Raw genomic sequence first — 21,722 nt, 5'->3', positions numbered from 1 at the left:
AATTCATCGGTGAACTCTTCTAACAGTGTAAGAGTACCTCGCTCAGCAACAAATCCAGACAGTCTTGGTGTTAGGATTGAAAATTTCTTTAAGAAGGAAGTCATACAATCAAACAGAAACTTTTCCAGTATTTGGGAGAGTATATGCAAAACAGAGATAGGTCTATAGTTTTCAACTTCATCTCTTTTTCCTGCTTTATACAGTGGCTTAACAATCACCGTTTTTATAGTCTCCGGAATTGATGTGGTGCTTATAAAACCATTAATCATAAAAAGCAGTATGTTTGCTCATGTATCAAAATTTCTTCTTAGTGTGGCCACAGCCAGCCCATCTATACCAGGTTGTTTATTAGGTTGGAAACTGAAAATTATTCTCCTCAGATCTTCCTTCAACAAAATGGGCAAAAAACCCAATGCTGGAACAGTTTGATTGAGCGAGCAAGTGTGTCTCTGCGAGCGCGCAGTGTTTGAAAAACGCGTGAAAAAACTATTGAAATAACCTGCCACTATATCTGGCTTCTCTGAAAAAGATTCCTAAAAATCCCCAGCTGCTGCAGTACTGCCTCGGAGCGTATTTATAAAAAGCCCAAGTTTTTGCTGAATTTTTGTGTGCTTGATTAAATCTGTCTAAGAAATACCGCCAATTTGTTGATGTCAAGAGGGCACCGACGCAATTCCTCGCAATCTTATATTCCGTTTTCAAGTCTTGATTTTTCGCCACATGCTTGCTCCTTCTCCACAACCAGTCTCTCTAGGGAATAGCTGTGAATGCGTTCGGTCGCAGACCGGCTCGACGAAAAACGTCCAGGGCTGAAAAGAGGCGCTCGAGGTGCGTAGCGAACATTGGGGAGAATACGATAACGTCGTCCAAGTAGCACAGGCACGTGGACCATTTGAAACCGTGAAGAAGGGAGTCCATCATGCGTTCAAAAGTAGCAGGGGCGTTACATAGACCGAACGGCATCACTTTGAATTGATAAAGACCATCGGGTGTTACAAAAGCAGTCTTCTCGCGGTCGAGATCGTCCACGGCAATCTACCAGTAGCCGGAGCGAAGGTCAATAGAAGAGAAGTAGCGAGCACCGTGGAGGCAGTCAAGGGCGTCATAGATCCGAGGTAGGGGATACACGTCCTTTTTGGTAACCCTGTTAATGTGCCGATAATCCACGCAAAAGCGCCATGAGCCATCCTTCTTTTTGACCAGTACAACAGCTGACGCCCATGGACTATATGATGGTTCAATAATGTTCTTGGCAAGCATTTTGCGAACTTCTGCGTGAATAACTCGACGCTCAGCTGGTGACACTCGATACGGGCGGCGATGAATAGGAGGGGCATCGCCGGTATTAATGCGATGTTTGACAGCTGTAGTTTGGGCCAAAGGACGATCATTAAAGTAAAAAATATTGTGGTAGGAAAACAGAACGCGGTAGAGTTCACGAGCGTGCTCGGAGGGCAAGTCAGGCGCAATCATTTTCTGTAAGTCAGCGATGGTACAATTTGCCGACTGCGATGGTAGAGGATCATCAGATGAAGTGTCGTCTACTGCAATGGATGCTACTGAGTGATCCGCGAATGAGCAAAGCTGGGCCAGAGACATCCCGCGTGGCAGCACTTGTGTCGTCAAGCCAAAGTTGACCACTGGCAGGCAGACGCAATTCGCCGTAATAGATAAAACTGTATGGGGTACTGTGATCCCGTGGGTAAGGAGAACGTCTTGCATAGGAACCGCGATGTAGTGACCGTCGGGGATTGGTGGGGATGACACTAAGTCAACATCAGTCAGTGCTGCAGGTGGCAAGCGAACAAAGTCGACGGAACTGAGGCGACTGGGGTGTGGTTCAGCGGGATCCAGAACGGGCAGGTCAAGGCGGAGAGTACTGGCGGAACAATCGATGAGAGCGGAATGTGCAGAGAGGAAGTCTAAGCCGAGGATGATGTCGTGGGGACAGCGGGCGATGACTGTGAATAGCACGATAGTAGAGCGATCGGTGAAGGAGACGCGTGCGGCATACATACCAATTAAGGGGGCTGTTCCGCCATCGGCGACACGGACAACATGCGTCGTGGCGGGCGTGATAATTTTCTTGAGCCGGTTACGAAGGTCAGCGCTCATTACGGACAAATGCGCCCCAGTGTCTATGAGTGCAGACACAGAAAAACCGTCGACTTGCACGTCAAGAAGGTTCAGATGAGTGGGCAACGTCAGTAGAGGATTTGGCGGCGTAGGGAGCAATGCAGCGTCACCTCGAGGCGCTGCATCGTCTAGTTTTCCGGCTGGGAGCGGCGTCCGAAGGGAGTCGGTGAATAGGAGCAACGGGGCTGTGGAGAGCGAGATTGTCGTTGTTGGGGCGAAGGCGAACGCGAATAGGAGCGGTTCGGTGCAGGAGAATCAGCGGCGGCGTTATTGGAGCGTGCGGCATAGGGACGAGAAGGGCCACCTGGGGGGCGAGAGTAGGCGGTATAAGTAGACCGGATCGGGGAACTTCAGCGACTGCGACAGTGCCGAGAAATGTGCCCAATTCGATAGCAGTGGAAACAAATGGGCTTGTCGTCAGCAGTGCGCCATTCAGATGGGTTGCGGAAACGTGGTGGGTAAGAAGGTGCGGGACGGGGCTGAATCGAAGAAGCCGGGCCAGTATCAGGACGATGGGCCAAGCAGATGGTGTGAATACCCATGTTGGCGAACTCTTGGCGGAGAACTGCCTGGATCAGTGAGACCATGACTGCAGATGTGTTGGTGGGACTGGAATCGAAGGCAGCCGGATAGGTGGCCTCGATCTCACGCTGGACAATCCTGGTAACATCGGCAGTGTTGTTAGGACGAGGAATGTCAGCACAAGAAGATGTCGCCGCGGTGTTGGGCAGACGGGCAAACTGCTGGTCAATACGTCGGCTTTTAGCGAGTTCCAGGCAGCGGCACTCTTTTATAACAGCATCCACAGTCGCTACGTTGTTGCAAACGAGCAAGTTGAAGGCGTCATCGGCAATTCCTTTGAGGATGTGGGCAAGCTTGTCTGACTCAGTCATGTGGGTGTCAACTTTGCGGCACAGAGCCAAGACGTCCTGAATGTACGTGACATAGGGCTCTGTTGACGTTTGCACACGGCCGGAAAGCGCCTTCTGCGCGGCATGTTGGTGACCGTAGGGGTTGCCGAACAAGTCCCGAAGCTGTGTCTTAAGAGAATCCCAACTGGTGAGCTCATCTTCGTGCGTGCGATACCAAACTCTAGGTGTGCCACCGAGGTAAAAGACTACGTTGGCGAGCATAATAGTAGAGTCCCACCGGTTATTGCGGCTGACGTGTTCGTACAGGCTGATCCAGTCATCGACGTCTTCCCCATCTTTGCCCGAGAATACGCCAGGATCACGGGAAACGGGGAGAGTGATGTAGGTCGTCGAAGTGGCAGCAGGTGTCGGAGCCGGCGGAGTCGGGTTGTCGTTGCCGAGAGCCATGAAGGAAGGCTCGACGTACCGTCCACTGCGAAGCTCTGTGACGAGGTACAGGGAACGTCCACCTCCACCAGATATGTTACGTAGGAAGACGCAGACGAAAAGCTATGTACAAGTATATTTACAAGAAAATATGCTGCGCTTCGCCAAGAGGCAACAGCCCGAGCTAGCTTCTCCTCCTCGTCGTCGTCTTCGCACTGCTCGCCTTTTCGTGATCGCACATATTGTTCCGTAGCAATATTAATGTTTAGGTCACCCGCCAAACAAATCTGATCTGCTGCTTTGTGGCCTTCTAAAATTTCTTCAAGTTCACGCAAGAACCGTGTGACACTGTTATTAGGCGGACGATAAATAGCTATAAACAATAATTCTGTGTCAGTGAGCGTGTTTTTTACTGTCATAAAATAATAATAATAATAATAATAATAATAATAATCTTAGTGGTAACTTGGCACTCTAGACTAAAGAAAGGCTCATGCCTGTATGTTCAGAGCGTCTGCTAACCAGCCATCTAGAGCAGGAATTTGCAGGATGCAGAAGAAACCTCCTTCCCCTCCACGTGCACACGCACGCATGCACACTTGCTCAATAACACAGCATGGCACACATTTGACAGGTGCACAACACACAGGAGTGCCAATTCAGTCTAGTTCCAAGGAAGGAGAATCCAAATGGCCAGAGGGGTGGAGAGAAAGCTCTGTATGCCAGATATAATCATGGAGTTGTGTCGGGCCATAGAGGCGCGATGAGGGCTTGGGCCGTGCTGACCACTTGTTCAGACGAACTGAAGAAAGATTAGTATTGTTCAGAGAGCCGTAAAGCACCCTGCAGTATAGACTAGTGCAATGTTGCGCTGATATTGCAGGGTGTGCAACTTGAGGGGTTTGAGGCAATACTCGTAGGCTGGCCTGAGCTTGCGACAACCAAAAAGATGGAAGTAGAGGGTGGGTGTTGTCTGGTGCCAAACAAGCTTAAGTTTGTTAGCGTCGCAAGTTTGGTACGTGAACTATGCTGATAAGCAGTGCTCAAGTCGTGACAGTATGATAGAAGTGTACAGTGCTCAGAAAACCTTACGTCATCAGGGAAAGGAGACACGGGACACATACCCAAGAATGGGCCAATGCTTAGATACAGTGCTGGTGACATAAGCGGAAAAGTTGAGAGAAGAGCTAAATGTTACACCCAGAATGGGAAAGGCCCGAACTGTCTTTAGAGAGGTGCCTCCAAGGAAGTAGGTTGGACGTGCAGCAGTTTTGTTGTGGCTGATACGCATGGCAGCACTTTTTGCAGTGCTACTACAAAGTTTGTTATTGTAGGCCCAGTCGTTCACCTTTACGGAATGTATTTATTGCAAGCACATATGCTGTGCATTGGCATATTGTTGTTGTGGAAGTGTTAACTTGTTAATCAAACACATTCTGCGCAGATGCATTAGTAACTTGGTTTTGAGTACATTTTTGTCCTGACTACAAGCAAGAAACGTTTTAGTACAAGTTGAAATAATTCCAGCAGTTTAAGCATACCGACTGCACAAAACACTGATGACATCTTTTCACCTTCCCCACAATGCACTCAAACCATCTACACTTTCCATAAACAAAAAGTGAGATAAAAAATCAATTAGAGTTTCAGTGATTCAGTACTTGCTGTTTCTGAAGCAGGCATCGAAGCAATCATGGTATACGCTGCTACACGCATAGGTCTTGCACGATGCAGGTCCTGCCATGCATGCACTGCACACGGGGCACACATTACAAACAGATAATTTCTTTTTGCAGTGCTCAAGTATAGGGACACACTGACTCAAACATGGCTGTGTTGTCACGCATGCTTCAGTGCGCCAGTGTTCTTGATTGCTAAACGAGCAATTTAGCCCAAACTAGCCCAAAAGACGGATGCACCTGAAAGAGGCGAGTGCAGGAGCACAGTGAACTTGTACTGAACTGGACTCGCATGTCGAATAGAAGAGCACAGTGTCTGCTGAAACGGGCGGCATGACTGATTATGTGTGTACGTCCCATCGTTCAGCTACTAGTGTCTTTCGCTTTCGGAAGTTATCTTTGCCACTGAAAACAGCACAGAGCTTGCCCGTTAAATTTGAGTCACCCGACACCACACGAAACGCGCCGCGGTTGACCACCCTAAGTTCCAGACGGTTCATTCATCACATCACACATCACACAAAGTCAGGAGTGCCATATTTTAAATCACTGCAGCACCAAACGGACCTGAAAATTCATTTCCTTCGACAGGGTTTCTCAGCTGGGTTCGTTCACTCGCGAGTTACGAACTGGGTGGACGCGCTAGGCCTACGCGTAACGTAAACAACATCGGCGATAGGCGATAGGCGATAGGCGTTATCATCCAGACTTCAGGGCTTGTAAACACATTTCCATTCGTTTTGAGCACTACAGAATACACATACAAGCACAGATGTTGCGGCAATCGTGATTCGGTTGGCTGTTTTAGCAGATGATCGCACTGAGCCCGGCGGAACCTATTAGGCAGGTTGGATTACAGTCGCCGACCGTTTATTCGGACCTCACGGGGACTGCGAAAATGTCCGAATAAACAGGTGTCCGAAAAAGCAGATTAAGAAAAAAAATTGATCCTTTATTTCCACGCACTTATTCGGGTTTGGCAGTAGGCTTGGAAGTAATCGTGGATGCGCCGTTGCACGCTGTTCCGTTTACGCGTAATCAGATAAGCCTGAATCTCGGAGAGGGTCGTACAGTCACTATTAGCGGCTGAAAGCACAGTCACTGCTTGTACACGCTCCGCATGCCACGGCAGCGCAGCACATGGTGCTGTAGGGGTTGAGGGACGGACTTCGGGATGAAAACCCAAAACTTGGGAGGGATTTATTCTATATTATGTACAAGGAGGTGAGCGTCAATTAACAGTTGTACAGTCATTACGGGCCGGCAGCAACTCGGACGCTGCGGCCCGCGACAAGAAGTTCGAGAGAGGTGAATCAGGGAATCAGGGCCTATCCCAGAATGCTCAGGTCTCTCTGGAAGGCTTCTTATAAACCCTTCGAACACTGTAAGTCACGTCATGTTTGACCAATGGGAGAGTCCGCTCCGATGACGCCACTTTCAGCCAATGGTAGGCGCCCGTGTCGCGGTGTCACACCTGGCGGCTCTCTGTGGTCTTGCCTCGCAGACTGGCAATGCACTTCTAACGAGGAGAAGGGGAGGGCTGCTCATGCTCCATTGTCGGAGGCCCACCTGCTAATCCCGGCGGGGCACGAACTTGTTGGCACGTGACCTTGTTGCCTTAAACTTGTTTGCTCGGCCGCTCCTCTGGAATGTGCTTTCCTGCTTCGGCATTCCTCAATTAGCTGTGCTGCGACTCGAAGTGGTTTGGGGAACTCAAAGTAATCGCAGAAAACAGCTCCATATCTAACAGCTCGTCCTCGCCCCGGTTGTTCTGAATGGCCGGTGAACTCAATTCGCTGGCCATGAGGAACGCTGAAAGAAGCTGCAGGGTACTGGGGTCGAGCCTCGTTTGACAACCCTCGGGATCCTGGGCCCTGGAGAACATACGTCAAACAAACCAAACAACACAGCGCTGCACCACGCGTAAGCGCAGGCTCTTCACCCCTGACTCGCCAGGCTATTACTGAGTCAAAATCAACCCTGATCTTTTAGTTCCCCAATTTTGACAAAACAGTTGTAACCACCCTTCCAAACAGCCATCCATTTCTCCCCGAATGCTGACAAGACCAGAGTACTATTGTTGTTGCAAAACAAAAGGGTCGTTGACGATGCAAACAACAAATGAAAACAGCCGAACATAACTTAAGTGGCCTAACTACACGAACAGCATGTTTCCAATCTATCGCAGTGGCGTACTTATCGCACGTAATGGTGCCACTGAACAATCTGGTCAACCTCACAAGTACGTAATCACAAGCGCGCTAGCCTTGTGGTCACTAAACAGAACGCGTACTTTCGTTGTAGGCAAACTTTTCATTTACGCTTACTCACGTTTCTTTCCTGAAAGTCCTACAGGACACGTGACGTAAACGAACAATTAAACTTGCGGGACTTACACACACCGCAGAACCCTTAAAATAATGCGTCTTTTAATAACTCGTTCTACGTGTGCTTATAATAGAAGTCAGAATACGGCTGCCCTCAACACAAACTAGCAACCCAGTCAAGTCTGCTTCCTTCTGTCCACACAGGAGACGCGCTAATGGAACTAAAAACGCTTCTCCGTGCAAATCACGCACTTACTGAAAACCTACGCGCTTAACCTTAGAAAATTCAAAAAACACTTAAAAAGAAAGAAGGTTAAATAACACACACGCGCGTTACGATAGGCCTCTCAACGATAACCTTGACCTTCAGGTTACTCACACACACAAAAAAAGCCTATCTACTTAGTAATGAGCATCTCGCGAGAATAGATGTTTACTTAAAACGCAACTTTCAAATCTCGAGCTTCTCGAACGAAAACACAAACAAAGCCCAGACCTTACATATTGAAAGAAATCTCAGTCTCAAATCGCGAAAACATTCCGATGCTCAAAATAAAAAAAACACACTTCATTTCTACGGAAGCTCTCTTGGCTTCCCTTTCCAAACGCTTATGTCTGACTCATACTCTGAGCCGTCCTCGCGGTGGTCGCGGCTTGAAAGCTACTCTGGCTGCCGAGAGACAACAAAAGGGCTGACTAACTATCAGCTCCCCCAAGACGTTACGGTCTCCTGCCAATTTGCGTCCTCGCGCCCCGCTTTCAACACAAACTCGATTGACCGCGTCGCTACTCCCCACCTGGTCTCGTCCTGCCACCTTGCGTTTCTTCGAACTGCACGCTGAGCTATGAAAAGAACTACGGAACGACGAGGAGTTTAACAGCCTCGTGCCCTCTGTCCGCGTCCGTGCAGAACATTCTTCGCGGTCCCCCTTTGACCGGTGGCTCGAACGTTCTGGATGCGTCAACATCGTCCTAGACGACCGCACCTTCTTCCTCGCGCCCTGCCCTTTTGGGTTTCTCGCCATTTTTGGCGGCGCTACATTAATTACCGTCTTTCGGTCTTTACTGCGCTTCTTTTTACGGCGCTTTTTCTTTGCACTCGCTTTCATGTCGCCTTCTCGTGCCTCGTGCTGGCCGGTACACATCTCGTCGGCCCGGATCGGTCTCTTACCCGCACAGTCTGAGTGATTCTCACTTAAATCAAAACTCGCTCTGCCTCGACTGGCGGACAGCTCAACCAACTCTGGAACAATGCAGCAGGCTTTACTCGAGTAAGACAACTCGCACTCTTGCGAACTGCCCTCTGCTACATTGCCCAGCTCACGCTGTGCATCGGCACACAGCCCGTCGGTATCGATCGCTGTCTCACGCGCACAGTCCGAATGATTAACTGAATCATCCCTATCTAGGCCATCTAGACTGGCGGAGAGCCGCACCGATCCCTGAACAATGCAGTTGTTCTCTCGTGGACTACGGAGCTCGCCATCCCGAGAACTACTCTCAACTGCATCGTCCAGTTCGCACTTCACTTCTGCACGCACGTCTGGCTCTACATGGGTGCTCGCTTCTGTCAGGTCAGAAGTACCCTTTTCTTCGCTAGCAATCTCGCTAACATTACCAGCGACGCACACACGCGGTAACTGTGCCAATTTGTTCGCAGCTGGCCTAGCTGTCTCTACAGTCATCTGTTGGCACAGCACCTCGTCGCTCTCACTGCGGCCTTTAACGGCCTCTGTTGCCACTAAGGCATCGTTAGCAGCTAGCCTTTTCCCTTCACTTATGAATCGGCAGCCAATCTCACAGGCACTACTCTTCTCGTCGGCTTTTGGCGAAAGTCCGCTAGACACTTCCTCATTCTTTCGCTCTGTACTACCTACAGAATTCTCAGACAGCCGTTGTCTCTGTGCCAATAACTGATCACAATGCTGTATCTCTTTGATCAGTGCTGCCTTCTCTCTCTCATACTTTTGCTCACGCTCAAGCTTACGTTCCTGATACTCACGTTCGCGTTTATTCTCACGTTCGTGATGCTCACACCTAAGAGTAAGTTTTTGAAGCTCCTGCTTCCGTTCATTCTCGCGTTTTTCACGCTTACTCGTACTCTTAAGTTCACAACGCTCTCGCACATGTACACGACGCTCTCGCTCTCGTGGTTCCTGTATCACCTCCCAAGCAAGCTCAATGCTTTTCTCATCATTGCCACTATCTTGAATCGCCTTTATGATAGCTGGCGTTTTCATCCGTTCGTCCGCCTCAACTCCCAAATCGTCGCACACCAACAACAAGTCTAACCTCGTCAACCTTCTAAGATCCATGGCAGCTGCCCCGACAGGTGGTTTAAACTGTTTTCCTTATTAATTTGTGCAAACACACAATGCAACAAACTCCCGATTCCCAGAACTATCAAAATGAACACACAACATTTGAGTCTGGCGAATCATAAGGAAAAAAACCACGCGCTCACTTACGGTTGCAGCACCCTGCCATCCGGTTCATTTGTCCGCTGTTCCCGGTTCCTCCGGACTCCCTGGGTCGAAGGCTCGCTCCTTCTTCGCTACTCCCAGTTTCTTCGGACCTCTTTCGACGAAGGCTCACTCTTCTTCGCTCTTCCCGGTTCCTTAGGATCTCTCTCAACGAAGGTTTATCCGTAGCGCTGCCACCAGCTGATGCATTCGGAGGCGATCCTACCGCTGCCAACCAGATGTAGGGGTTGAGGGACGGACTTCGGGATGAAAACCCAAAACTTGGGAGGGATTTATTCTACATTATGTACAAGGAGGTGAGCGTCAATTAACAGTTGTACAGTCATTACGGGCCGGCAGCAACTCGGACGCTGCGGCCCGCGACAAGAAGTTCGAGAGAGGTGAATCAGGGATTCAGGGCCTATCCCAGAATGCTCAGGTCTCTCTGGAAGGCTTCTTATAAACCCTTCGAGCACTGTAAGTCACGTCATGTTTGACCAATGGGAGAGTCCGCTCCGATGACGCCACTTTCAGCCAATGGTAGGCGCCCGTGTCGCGGTGTCACACCTGGCGGCTCTCTGTGGTCTTGCCTCGCAGACTGGCAATGCACTTCTAACGAGGAGAAGGGGAGGGCTGCTCATGCTCCATTGTCGGAGGCCCACCTGCTAATCCCGGCGGGGCACGAACTTGTTGGCACGTGAACTTGTTGCCTTAAACTTGTTTGCTCGGCCGCTCCTCTGGAATGTGCTTTCCTGCTTCGGCATTCCTCAATTAGCTGTGCTGCGACTCGAAGCGTTTGGGGAACTCGAAGTAATCGCAGAAAACAGCTCCATATCTAACAGTGCGTCATCTTCCGACTCAGAGTCATCGTCCGGCAATGCAGCAGAAACCTGACGAATGATCTTGCCGTCGTCGAGTTCTGCGCTTGTTAGTACAGCAGTGTCAGCACCTATGAAACTGTCAAATGAGACGGTGTCCGGAATCGCAATGCAACCACTGCACAGGTCTCGGCAGAACATTTTCCGCGTCGGTAGGTAGCACATCAGAAGGCCACAAGTCTTAGGCCTCCCGGCACCCGCTTGCCAGCATTCCCCCAGCAGTGTGTGCGGGCACTGTTGGCGCCATTAGACCCTTGACGCGATGTTTACGTATGCAGCGTTGGATCACCGAAACCTCGACACAGCACACAAAGCAAACACCACCGTGCCGACACCAGTCACACAAACGAAAAACGCGGCCTGCTCGCACCGTCTTGCGCGAAGAAACAAATCAGCTGCTGGATTGTCTTGACATGGCTTACTAAGCTGAAACCGGAACTGCTGCAGAGCCACTCTATCTAACCAGGCAGAAACAATGATGATGACCGGGGATTTCCAGTAGCGCCACTTCGTGGGGCAGCAAGGAAGCTCCGTTCAAAACAAAAATGGCGTTCATCAAGTCGAACCATGCACCGGTCAGAGTCGGTGCATGGTGCTCTCGACCGAGTTGGCTCAAGGAGTGCCCGAAAAATCAGACGAGAGGTTGCAAGGTGTCCGAACTTTCGGCAGTTGTGGTACATTATGGTCTATGGGGAGAATGGCGGTGCCGCGAAGCTGACCGAATAATCGGGCATGCCCGAATTTTCGGAGTCCGGAAAATCGGTCGGCGACTGTAGTCGGCGTCGTTCGAAGTCACTTCGGATTCACGTCGCACTGCCACAACCCGCGATCGTCGGTCGTGTTGTTGTCGGCCTACTATTACAACACTGTCTTTCAGGACAGCGTCCAAAGAACTCGGATGATCGTTGGTGCCGGCGCCTTCACATGGGCGGCCATTATAGGCATAGCAGCCGGAGGCTTCGCAGCCTCCATTTGGTTGACGCCTGCGACGCGTCACAGCCTCTCATTGGTGCACGCCGGCGCAGCGTCACCTCGCGTCAACAAACTTCTAACATCGGCAATAGACATAATCTCTGCGAGTCATCACGCTTCGCCGTGTTCCCGACTGACGCTTTTGAGGCTTCGGCACGTGCCGAAGCTTTCCGACGCGTGCCAGTGGTTGTGGCATACGGAGTAAGGCCGTCACTGGCTGATGCGGTATTGAGCCGCAAGCCATTGAGAAAAGTGCTAGATCCTCAGTTTCAGCTTCGGATTCTTTTGACAGATAGTGCCACATCGCGCTCAACCTTGTAAGAATACTGACAAAGCCACGCTGATTAGGTCTTCTGTCCTCAGGAGTAACGCCGCTGGCCAATGTGATAATGAGCCGCAAGCCGTTGCGGAAAGTGCTATATCCTCAGTTTCAGCTTTGGACTGTTTTGACTGCTAGCACCACACCATGCCCAACCTTGTAAAAGCACTGACGAAGCCATGCTGATGTGGTCCAATAGTCTAAGGAGTAAGGCCGCCAGTGGTCGATCTGGTAACTAGCCGCTACCCACTGCAGAAGGTGCTATATCCTCAGTTTCAGCTTTGGACTGTTTTGACTGCTAGCACCACACTGTGCCCAACCTTGGAAAAGCACTGACGAAGCGATGCTGATGTGGTCCAATAGTCTAAGGAGTAAGGCCGCCAGTGGTCAATCTGGTAACTAGCCGCAACCCACTGCGGAAGATGCTATATTCTCAGTTTCAGCTTCGGATTCTTTTGACCACAAGTACCACAACACGCCCAACCTTGCAAGAGTACTCACAATGTGTGAGAGTACTCACAATGGCGTGAGAAATAAGGCCACCGCTAGCTGATGTTGTAACGAGCCGTAAGCCATTGCGAAAAGTGCTATATTCTCAGTTTTAGCTTTGAACTGTTTTGACCAATAGTGCCATACCACGCCCACCTTGTAAGAGTACTGACGAAGCCACACTGATTAGGTGTAATGGTCTAAGGAGTAAGGCCGCCGCTGGCCGATTTGGTAGCTAGCCGCAAGCCATTGCGGAAAGCGCTATATCCTCAGTGTGTTGTGTTGTGTTTTATGGCACATAGGCAACTAAGGCCATCATGCGCCAAGCTCGAGGTACAGGGGAATTTTCCATGTAATTTTACAAAAATGTAAATAATCGTCAGTGGTGTTGAGTGCTTAAATAGTTAGAGTTACCTCATGATGGAGTAAGAAAAAGATTGTAACAATGGGTACTGATAAAAACTTTTAAAAGGGGTCAGGTAACCTCAGTGGCCATCCTTGCCAGGACAAGGATCTCGAGGCTCCTAACCAATCAAATAAAGTCCTCAGCCTTTTCTCAGGAATGAGAAATGGCTGTGGTGTATGAGGTGAAGTACTACGTGATGATTTACATATTTTTAAGAAAACCAGCTTCTGTTAAAAATCTAAAAACGCTAGACATATCCACAATTGCAGTCTCACTCAAGAGCAGATCTGGGTGAAAAGGGATGCATTGGTTATAAAACGGGGAAAAGCACTTTTTCCGTAGCTTTTCCAGTTTACAACATGAAATTAAAATGTGATGACTGTAAGTTCATCTCCGCAAGTGCAAATTGGTTTGTCTTCTTTCTTCAGCAGAAAGTTGTGTGTAATGTGTGCGTGACCTATACGGAGACGGCAGATAATGACTTCCTTGTAACGCTTCTGGTGCACGCATGACTTCCATTCACCTAGAACTGGTTTTATTAATTGTAGCTTGTTATTTAGTTCGTTGTTCTAGGTGGACTGCCATTTTTTCCTTGCATTACTAAGTAGTAAGTTCATGCAATCTCTATAGGGCATATTTACGTTCTTAATTTGCTAGCTGTAAGCTTGAGCAGCTGTTAGGAATGGCCATACGGGGTGACAACGTGCCAGCTATTTCAGCCCGCTGTACGTGTTCCAATCCAACCGGACGGGGTGCACGTCAGAGAACTGTGGATAACCGGCCGCGCCACCTGGGAAGGTGCAGAGTTCTACGAAGCCCCTCTGACGTCGGCTCCGGACCTTTACACCGGTGAGTGTGCGGCACTGAAACCTGTGCAACAAGTGTATGTGAGCCCGCCTCCTCCAAAAGGGCGGGTCATCTTCAATGACGTTGAACTGTGACGTCAAGCAAGTGCTTATAAGCAGCGATTGCCGGCTGCTAGGGCGTGCTCGTTGTCGTGCTCGTTGTTGTGCTCGAGATGTACCAGTGAGCTGAGTGGTCGTTGTCGTGCTCGTCGCCGTGAGCTGCATGCTCATTGTCATGCTCAAAATGTACTCGTGAGCTGCGTGCTCGTAAGCTGTTTGCTGTATGTTAGTCTTGCGGGCTCCATATGGGAGTCACGCTAGACTGTCGATGTATGTCTTGTCTAAGATGTAAATAATGTAAATAAATCCTGCTCGCCTAGTCCTGTCGCACAAGGTCCTCCCTACAACTACGACCGCTCCAATCCAATACAGCGCACAAATCCGCTCTTTCATTGCCTTTTATGCCAACATGACTTGGTACCCAGCAGAGCCTGATGTTTTGGCCTTGAGCTGTGGCTGCTGTAATGCTGTGTATGAGGTCTCCAAGCAGAGGAGCCATTGCATTTCCAGAATGAAAGGCCGTGAGCACATTCAGTGAGTCTGTGTAAACAACACTGTTGGCAAGTCTCTTATATACTATTTTTTCCATGGCTACACAGATGGCATAACTTTCCGCAGTAAAGCTAACATTAAAGCGCAATTTCTTTTTTTGCCGTGCTTCTCTTCACTGATTAACACCTTTAACCTAAAAGTGCAGCCTTGTTAGGACATAAAAACGCACAACTGCTGATGTGAAATCATCAGCATGTAATTTGCAGCCTATGGCATAGCCAAATTTAAAGCTTTCACTAGAATCATGACATCAACTATGCTGTCACTGCAAAGCTCCTCTTTGCTGAAGAAGGTTGGAAATATATTCCCTCAAGTTTCTTTAGTTCTTCTTGGAGGGATACAGCAATCCTCCCCTGTCACAAATTTCATTAATTTGGAGACTCTGCTACTGACACTAGAGTTCTGCAAAAGAAAAGAGCGGCAGTACTCACATTTCTTGCGAGTAAAAAATTTCTGATGGCAGAGCTGTTGTGAAAAAACTATATAAGCGGGGAGGCCAGTGCCCCTCCCCACTATATCCCAACCACCTTCCTTTATCCGACTGCTGATTGTGCTCACTAGTTTAACTGCTTCCCGGGCGCCCCGATCGCGTGTAACAAGCCGCGGCTGTCAGCGTTAAAGAATGGCACTGCTATAACTGCAGAGGGGCTACGGGTGGCAAGCGATATGCGTGCACTGCCAAGGCAGCACTTTGGTGGGCCCAAAAGATGCCTTTTAAAAAATGTGAGGAGGTTGCCACGGCAGCCTGTCAGCTTGAGAAATCCAGAAGAAACGCTGAGGCGAGATCACCAGAAGCGTATCGGCATGTAGGTCACACTGCGTTGCCCAAGAAAACCCTATGTCCGTCAGCCTTGCTGACATCCCTCTCGAAGGTACTCAGGTGCTCCACGTAATGCAGTGGAAGGTTCCTTGCGAAAACGAAGCTCCGGAGGGACTGAATTATCTGCCAGGCCTCCTGTGAGGACAATGTTGAGGCAGCCTGCCCTACTGCATCATAGGTGCCGTCGCTATCCAATGCAAGCATGCTTGCGACGATCACCTCCTCGGTTACAATGTCGTGCATTGCCAATGATTAGCAGGTGGATCAGCCATCTTCCGTTTCGGCGGCGAGTAAAACCAACTGTTGGTCAAACGAGGCTGAGAAACCGCGTGGCCAGGAATGATTTCGACGCAATTGACAGAGACGAACGCGAGCGATTAAGCTGTTTGCAGAACTGCGCTGAATGAGGAGCCAGCGAGCAAGATGCGAGCAGCGCAGTTGGCGAGGTACATTAGTGTTTCGGAGGGTGGCGCGGCGTAGAGATATGGGTGCAGCCCATTCGTGTTCGGAGGGGTGGAAGGGTGACGGGAGAAAGGCACGCGGAGAAGGCTGGAAAATGAGCGCGCGGCGGCCATTCGAGCAGTGGGCCATCGTGCAGTGGCTTGAATTTTCTGCTTTTTTTTTTTCCTTTTCAAGGATTGTGCATTTCACTACTTTTCGGCTCAGACACCGAGCAGCCAGACTTCACCGTTATAACTGATAATGCGGCATCAGGGCATTGTAGTAATTGGGTTATTTCACTATGCAAAACATACAAAAGTTGATGGTGCAGCAGCTTCTCATTGTTATAACCGATATATTGTTAAAACCAGTATTGTTATAAGAAGGTTTGACTGTATTTCTGTATGAAAAATGATGTGTGCAGCACCGTGAAGGACCTTTCTTCAGGTCATGGCAACTGAGTGTGCGTTGCAATAGACGCATTTTTTCCCCCCTTTTTTTTTTTCATCACGAAAAATGGGTGCACGTTACAATTGAGGGCACATTAGAATAGAGCAAATACAGTACCCAATATACAAAAAAATTGAATAGTAGATATTTGATTTGCAAATACAATTATTTGAACAATCACTATTCGCCCATCCCTACTTTTTTGTAGCAACACTGTTGACAGGGTAGTATGTTGCACAGCCTTCATCGTAGAGAGCACACACATGCCTCTGCTGCGAGGGTGCTGAAAATATCAGGTTAGATTTGCTGCTTCACTGTTCTGTCTTGTCACATGGTTCTGTTATTGCAGTAAGGCCCGATCCAGATCGAATTTCATGACTGCAATTGACAACGATTTCTGCTACATGGTCCAGCAATCGGGATCAAGTTTGGATGTGCTCACATGCACCAGATGTCGTCAGTGGTTCCAAAGCACCTATGAAATTTCTATAATACAATGTAAAAATTGTGTTATAATACTCCATTTTCTTTTAAGGAAAATATTTGGGCTGTCTTTGCTTTCTGTATTAAGTGTTTTCTAGCACACTGAGTGTAGACGTCAGCCTATGATCATGATGCACAGACTGAGTTGCATAGATTGAGCAAGACTGCAATCGAAATAAGGCTGCTGGCAACTGTATGTTGCCTTGAAACGATGCTCACCTCCTCGCTGTGGTTGGGCTGGCAGAAGGCCTTGAGGAAGGTCTGGAGGGCGCGTAGGCGCACCTGTCCAAAGTAGCGGTGCAGGAGGCAGGCCGCCAGGTAGGGTGCTTGGGCCGCCACCCGGAAGAAGCGCACATAGTTGTTGCTGTTGAGGGCTGCAAATGCAGCCACCGCACGCTTCACCTCGGCCGACCAGCGCACCCAGGCAGGCAGCTTCTGTACCTGCCTGCACCCACAACATGCCCGACACAAGGCTCTGAACAGCAGCTCTGTGCAAGGTACGACTTTTGGGGACCATGCATGATCCCTGCTCAAATGTGGCATGGCTCCATGGCAGCGCACCGCAGTTTTGCCGTGCAGACAGACTATGAGGCCAACAAATTCGCACATAATCTGCATCATCCTAGAATGAAATTATGCACAAGGAAGCGCAACTTTTCTGTACTGCTTCTTCTAGGATGGACATTTACCAGTGCAAGCTTTCTACACTTTCAGCATCTAATGAAAGCAATACATGCATAGAACTACAAGACTCATTACGAAAGTGGAAACAGTGTAATTGTGATAGCCGAGGGGAACCCACATTTTCTATACTGAAGCCCCCTCGCATCTTAAAGCAGCTGTTTTCCAGGCAGTTACTGTTGCTTGTGTACTCTTCATTGTTGTTGTTATCACAGACTGCTGCTCCGTGCCAGTAACATTCATTCAGGCATGTTTATTTTCAATTATTGGTCGGCACTCTATATTTCCCGCCATTCAGACACCTCACAAGATTCCTACCAGAACATGACAGGGGTTACACAGGGGAAGTGACAACCCACTGTGGCAACCACGAACTGAACGGAGGCATTTCTTCTTGCTGTTGCACATGCAGCCCTCATCCTCAAATGGTGCTTCAGCTGTGGTATTGCTTGCGCACAATTAGGTGTTCCTGTACGTTCCACATAAGAGAAGTTATTGAACAGTGTAGTTGCAATAATGTTGCTACTTTCACAAAAGCTCTTTGTATTCATGCAAGACATGCATAGGGTGGCAAAATAAAGTGAACTCACTCGGATTCAGGAAATTTTTTAATTGGGAAATTCCTCAAGCTTGGACTCACCATAATCAGACTTGGCTAGAGCCCACCTGGCTCACTGATACTCAAGTTCACCAGTCAAGCCAACTTGAACTCAGTTTAACCAACATCGGACTCCAATACATATGGATTTATGAACCCATCCAACTCCCGCAGAACCCCAAAATCGGGATATGCTTGACTCAGAATTGCAGGCTCAGCATCACCAATCTTTGCACGATAAAAGTCGCCTGCGGTGGCATCGCAATCTTCCTTTTTCGTGGCACAACAGCCTTAGTGGATTTGTCGCAAAACATTTTTGAAAGGTACACACACACGGCCGTGCAGCCAGATACAGAGGGAAAGACCACAAAAAAAAGAAAAAAGTGCACGGATGCCCACTGCAGGAAACACTCGTGCCGTGTATTGAGCTGGAATTCCACTGGTGTATAGCTCTACATCTGTGTGGTACAAAAAGCATGTGCAGCATACAACTGCAACTCTACTTTTAAAACAGAAAACAGCGAGGGCTTTGTCCAGACTACACCGTGAACCATGTAGTTGCCGCCTTGCATTGATGGCTATAGCAAATCTATCTATAAACCCTGCTTTACACTAGGGCGACATTTCAAAAACATCACGTTGCTGACAAAGACTTCCAGCAGCATTGGCCCTCTCTTGCTAGTGGTGGCAGTGCGTGCCTTATTTCAAGTACTTAAGGCGTGTTAACACTGGGTCGATACGCGAGCGACAAGAAAATGACACCAACTATTGGTCAACTATTAAGCACAGCGTGTCGCTGAGACAATTTTCTCATACTAGGCTGACAACGACGCAACTCACAGGTGCCAGTTGTCTTAGCGCGACGGACTTTCTTGTTGATGGCACTGACAAAATCAGCGTGCTGACCATGATCCAAACCCAGATGACTGAACTCACATGACCGTGCAATAAAACTAACAATGCGATAGCCGCAGTGCCTTCGCTTGCATATATAATTAATCACGGTCACGAGTCGAAACATGCCCTAGAAATTGAAATGTACAGATTTCAGCACTCTGCGAGCCGTGCACATGAAGTTTGAGCCAATGTTGATACTGCTTAGCAAAGGTTGGGTTAGACCTGGCCCTGTTGAGTATGTGCATCCGCTACCGTTGGACCTGAACTTAAATTTAAAATAAGCAGTTACAATGAAGGAAACAAATTTTTTGGAGTGTCATATTTCGTTACCTTCGCATCAAGCACACTTTTGGGGTACACGAATACATATTGTAAATTTACAAAGAGCCAAGATAAGAAAGTGAGAATGTCACGACCTGCACTGTAGCCCAAGGAACGTGAAAAAAAAAATACTGAGTAAAAATATGTTAAACTGTAAATAAGAAATCAGCTCCAGAAACTGAGCAGAAAGGCAAAAAAAAAAACAGTTTTCAGAAAACGGCTCTCAAAGTTTCACTTTCTCTTCGGTTCTTTAAAAGGCACAACATTTCTAGTCTTTGGGGTGTTTTGTGACGTGGGGCTTTTTGTACATGTGGCCTCTGGTTTGGTGTACTTTCATTCCCCCCCCCCTCCTTTTTTTTGTATGGCATTCTTTGCTGCTGCTGCTGCTCTACAAGGAACATGGTGCTTGGGTTTCAAACCAAGCAAGGCGAAGAACTCTGTGTGGGCATGACTATAGTTCCAGTGTTGTACCTGCAGGCTGCCTGATTGATAGTCTCCAGTACAATCAGTGAGGCATTTTTTTTTCTTTAGGTAGAATTGACCACGTTACTGAATGAAGGCTCTGAGTGTCAGCAGTCTTCCAAGTCATCTTCACTTGACAACGGCTGTGGAACTTAGGATCAGAGAGCCAGTGATAGATATGCAGCTGCTCAGTGCTTTCTAGAATTGTACTTTTGTATGACGCCTCTATCACTTCTGCAGCCAGGTGTCTGTGCCAGCCCAAGGGGCCTAGTGAACAGAGCTCATAATGAGGTTCTCTTTATGAAGGGGTGGTATGATAGATATTGTTACGACCTATGTGACAATATGATAATAGAGTGAACGTGCAATATGCTTGGTTGCGGGCCCGAGGTGCCAATGCATGAAATGCGTAGCCACAGATAGAAGGAGTCGACGCTCGATGTGCTTAGTTGCACAGTTCGAGGTGCCAGCACGCGAAATACCTAGCCACGCAGTCCGAGGTGCCCTGCGCGAAACGCCTAGTCTTGGGCTTGCGGAGTCAATACTTGATGCGCTTATTTGTGCAGTCCAAGGTGCCGACGCCCGAAGTGCCTAGACGCGGGCTCGAGGAGTCGACGCTCGATGCGCCTAGTTGCGCAGTCGGAGGCACGATGCCCAAAATGCTTCGGCAAGGGTCCAAAAAGTCCACGTGCGGTGTGCTTGATCGCCAATCAGAGACTCCTATGTACATGTGCTTAGCCACGGGTTCGAGGATTGCGTGTGCGATGTGCTTGGTCACGAATTCCAAAACACCAAGTGTTAAAAGGCTTAGCCGCATGTCCGAGGATTGCGCACACGAATCTTGGTCGCGAAGTCCGTGTCGCCGATGCTCGGAATGCTTAGCCACGCGTCTGAGACGTCCACAAACGTAGCGATCAGCCAAACTAGTACAATGTCCATGTAGCACCCATTTTGACATGTCGAGATTACAGCGAGTAGAGACATACAGACTCGCGAGGTGCAAGAAGCCGAGCAGACGACGCGAGCGCCAGACCAATGGCGAACCGCACTGGAGTCACGTGGAGGGCATAGCCAATCACAGACTTCAGCATGACCTTCAATCATTTGCTCCATGTGTACTTGTTCCTGTATAGAAGAGTTAGCTGAAGTGGCAAATTTGAAGACTGAGAAATGCGCTTTCCATCAAGATGAAGATGACGGCACTCGGTTGCGCTGTTCCAGAGATATCGTCACTTGAAAAACGATGTTCTTTCTCGATTTCCACGAAATTTTTTGCAGCCTTGGCTGATTAAACAAATTTTTTAGAGCACTTCTACGTGGTTTGCAGTGATGATATTTTGGAATCAGATAGAAAAAGATTTACAGAAACTCAAAATATTATTTTTTTTAATCCATTTTTTTTCCCATTTTTCGCAACGCGAGAGACGCGTCCTCCCTAATAGACACTGGATGCTGACTACTCGATTATGAGCAGCAAACTGGCAAGCAGTTTGAAAAAAGTTGTTATGCCTCGGACAGGGACGCATGTACAGACAGCTGGCGAACATATCGTCAAACCATTTGGTGCGTGCACTTCTTAGGTACAAATTCAAAACTCTCCGCTTCCTATCAGTTTCCTTGTTCCCCGAGAATGCTCCTGTGAATTGATACTTGGAATCGACTTTCTACGAGAGTATAGCACCATCATCGACCTCCGCCGACATTGCATTTCATTCTCTTCAAAGAAAGTGACGACACAAGATGCCTGCCGCCCCAGAGCTGTACTTCGAATTTCCCACGACAGCATCACAATACCATCTCGTGCTAGTAGAATGATTCCGGTAATGTCTGAGGGCACATGCGAAGGCGAAGTACTCGCAGGGTGCAACATCTCCCTTCTACTTACCCTCAGGATTATCATGGCTAGGGAATCATTGACAGTAGGGATGGCCAAGCTGACGTCTTGATCACCAACTTCACAAATGAATAGTGACACCTCTTCCGTGGACCTGCCGTCGCTTACGCTGAAGCCTTGGATGACGTCAGTGAGTGTTTCGCTTGTAGAGAAAGCGGCAGCGATGAAGAGTGCATTACAAATATCGACATCAACAACGAGCTGCCGGAGGACAATAAGGAGGCACTGTGAGGACTGTTGTGTAAATTCAAG

The 21,722-nt window shown here is 48.7% G+C and overlaps 1 protein-coding gene across 2 annotated transcripts in view; it reads right to left on the bottom strand.

Annotated features, from left to right (window-relative positions):
* xmas (RRM_XMAS2 and SAC3_GANP domain-containing protein xmas) overlaps positions 1 to 21,722 on the bottom strand; it is a 580,140-nt gene that overhangs the window by 430,233 nt on the left and 128,185 nt on the right. For both annotated transcript variants that reach the window (XM_065450653.1, XM_065450654.1), the window contains one exon: positions 16,837 to 17,062. In XM_065450653.1, coding sequence (XP_065306725.1) covers positions 16,837 to 17,062 — 226 coding nt within the window. The remainder of the gene's footprint in view (positions 1 to 16,836; positions 17,063 to 21,722) is intronic.

This window comes from Dermacentor albipictus, chromosome 5, assembly GCF_038994185.2.
Source record: "Dermacentor albipictus isolate Rhodes 1998 colony chromosome 5, USDA_Dalb.pri_finalv2, whole genome shotgun sequence".
Classification (NCBI taxonomy): Eukaryota; Metazoa; Arthropoda; class Arachnida; order Ixodida; family Ixodidae; genus Dermacentor; species Dermacentor albipictus.
The sequence above is the reverse complement of the archived record's forward strand: the minus strand, read 5'-3'. Positions and strand labels throughout refer to the sequence as shown.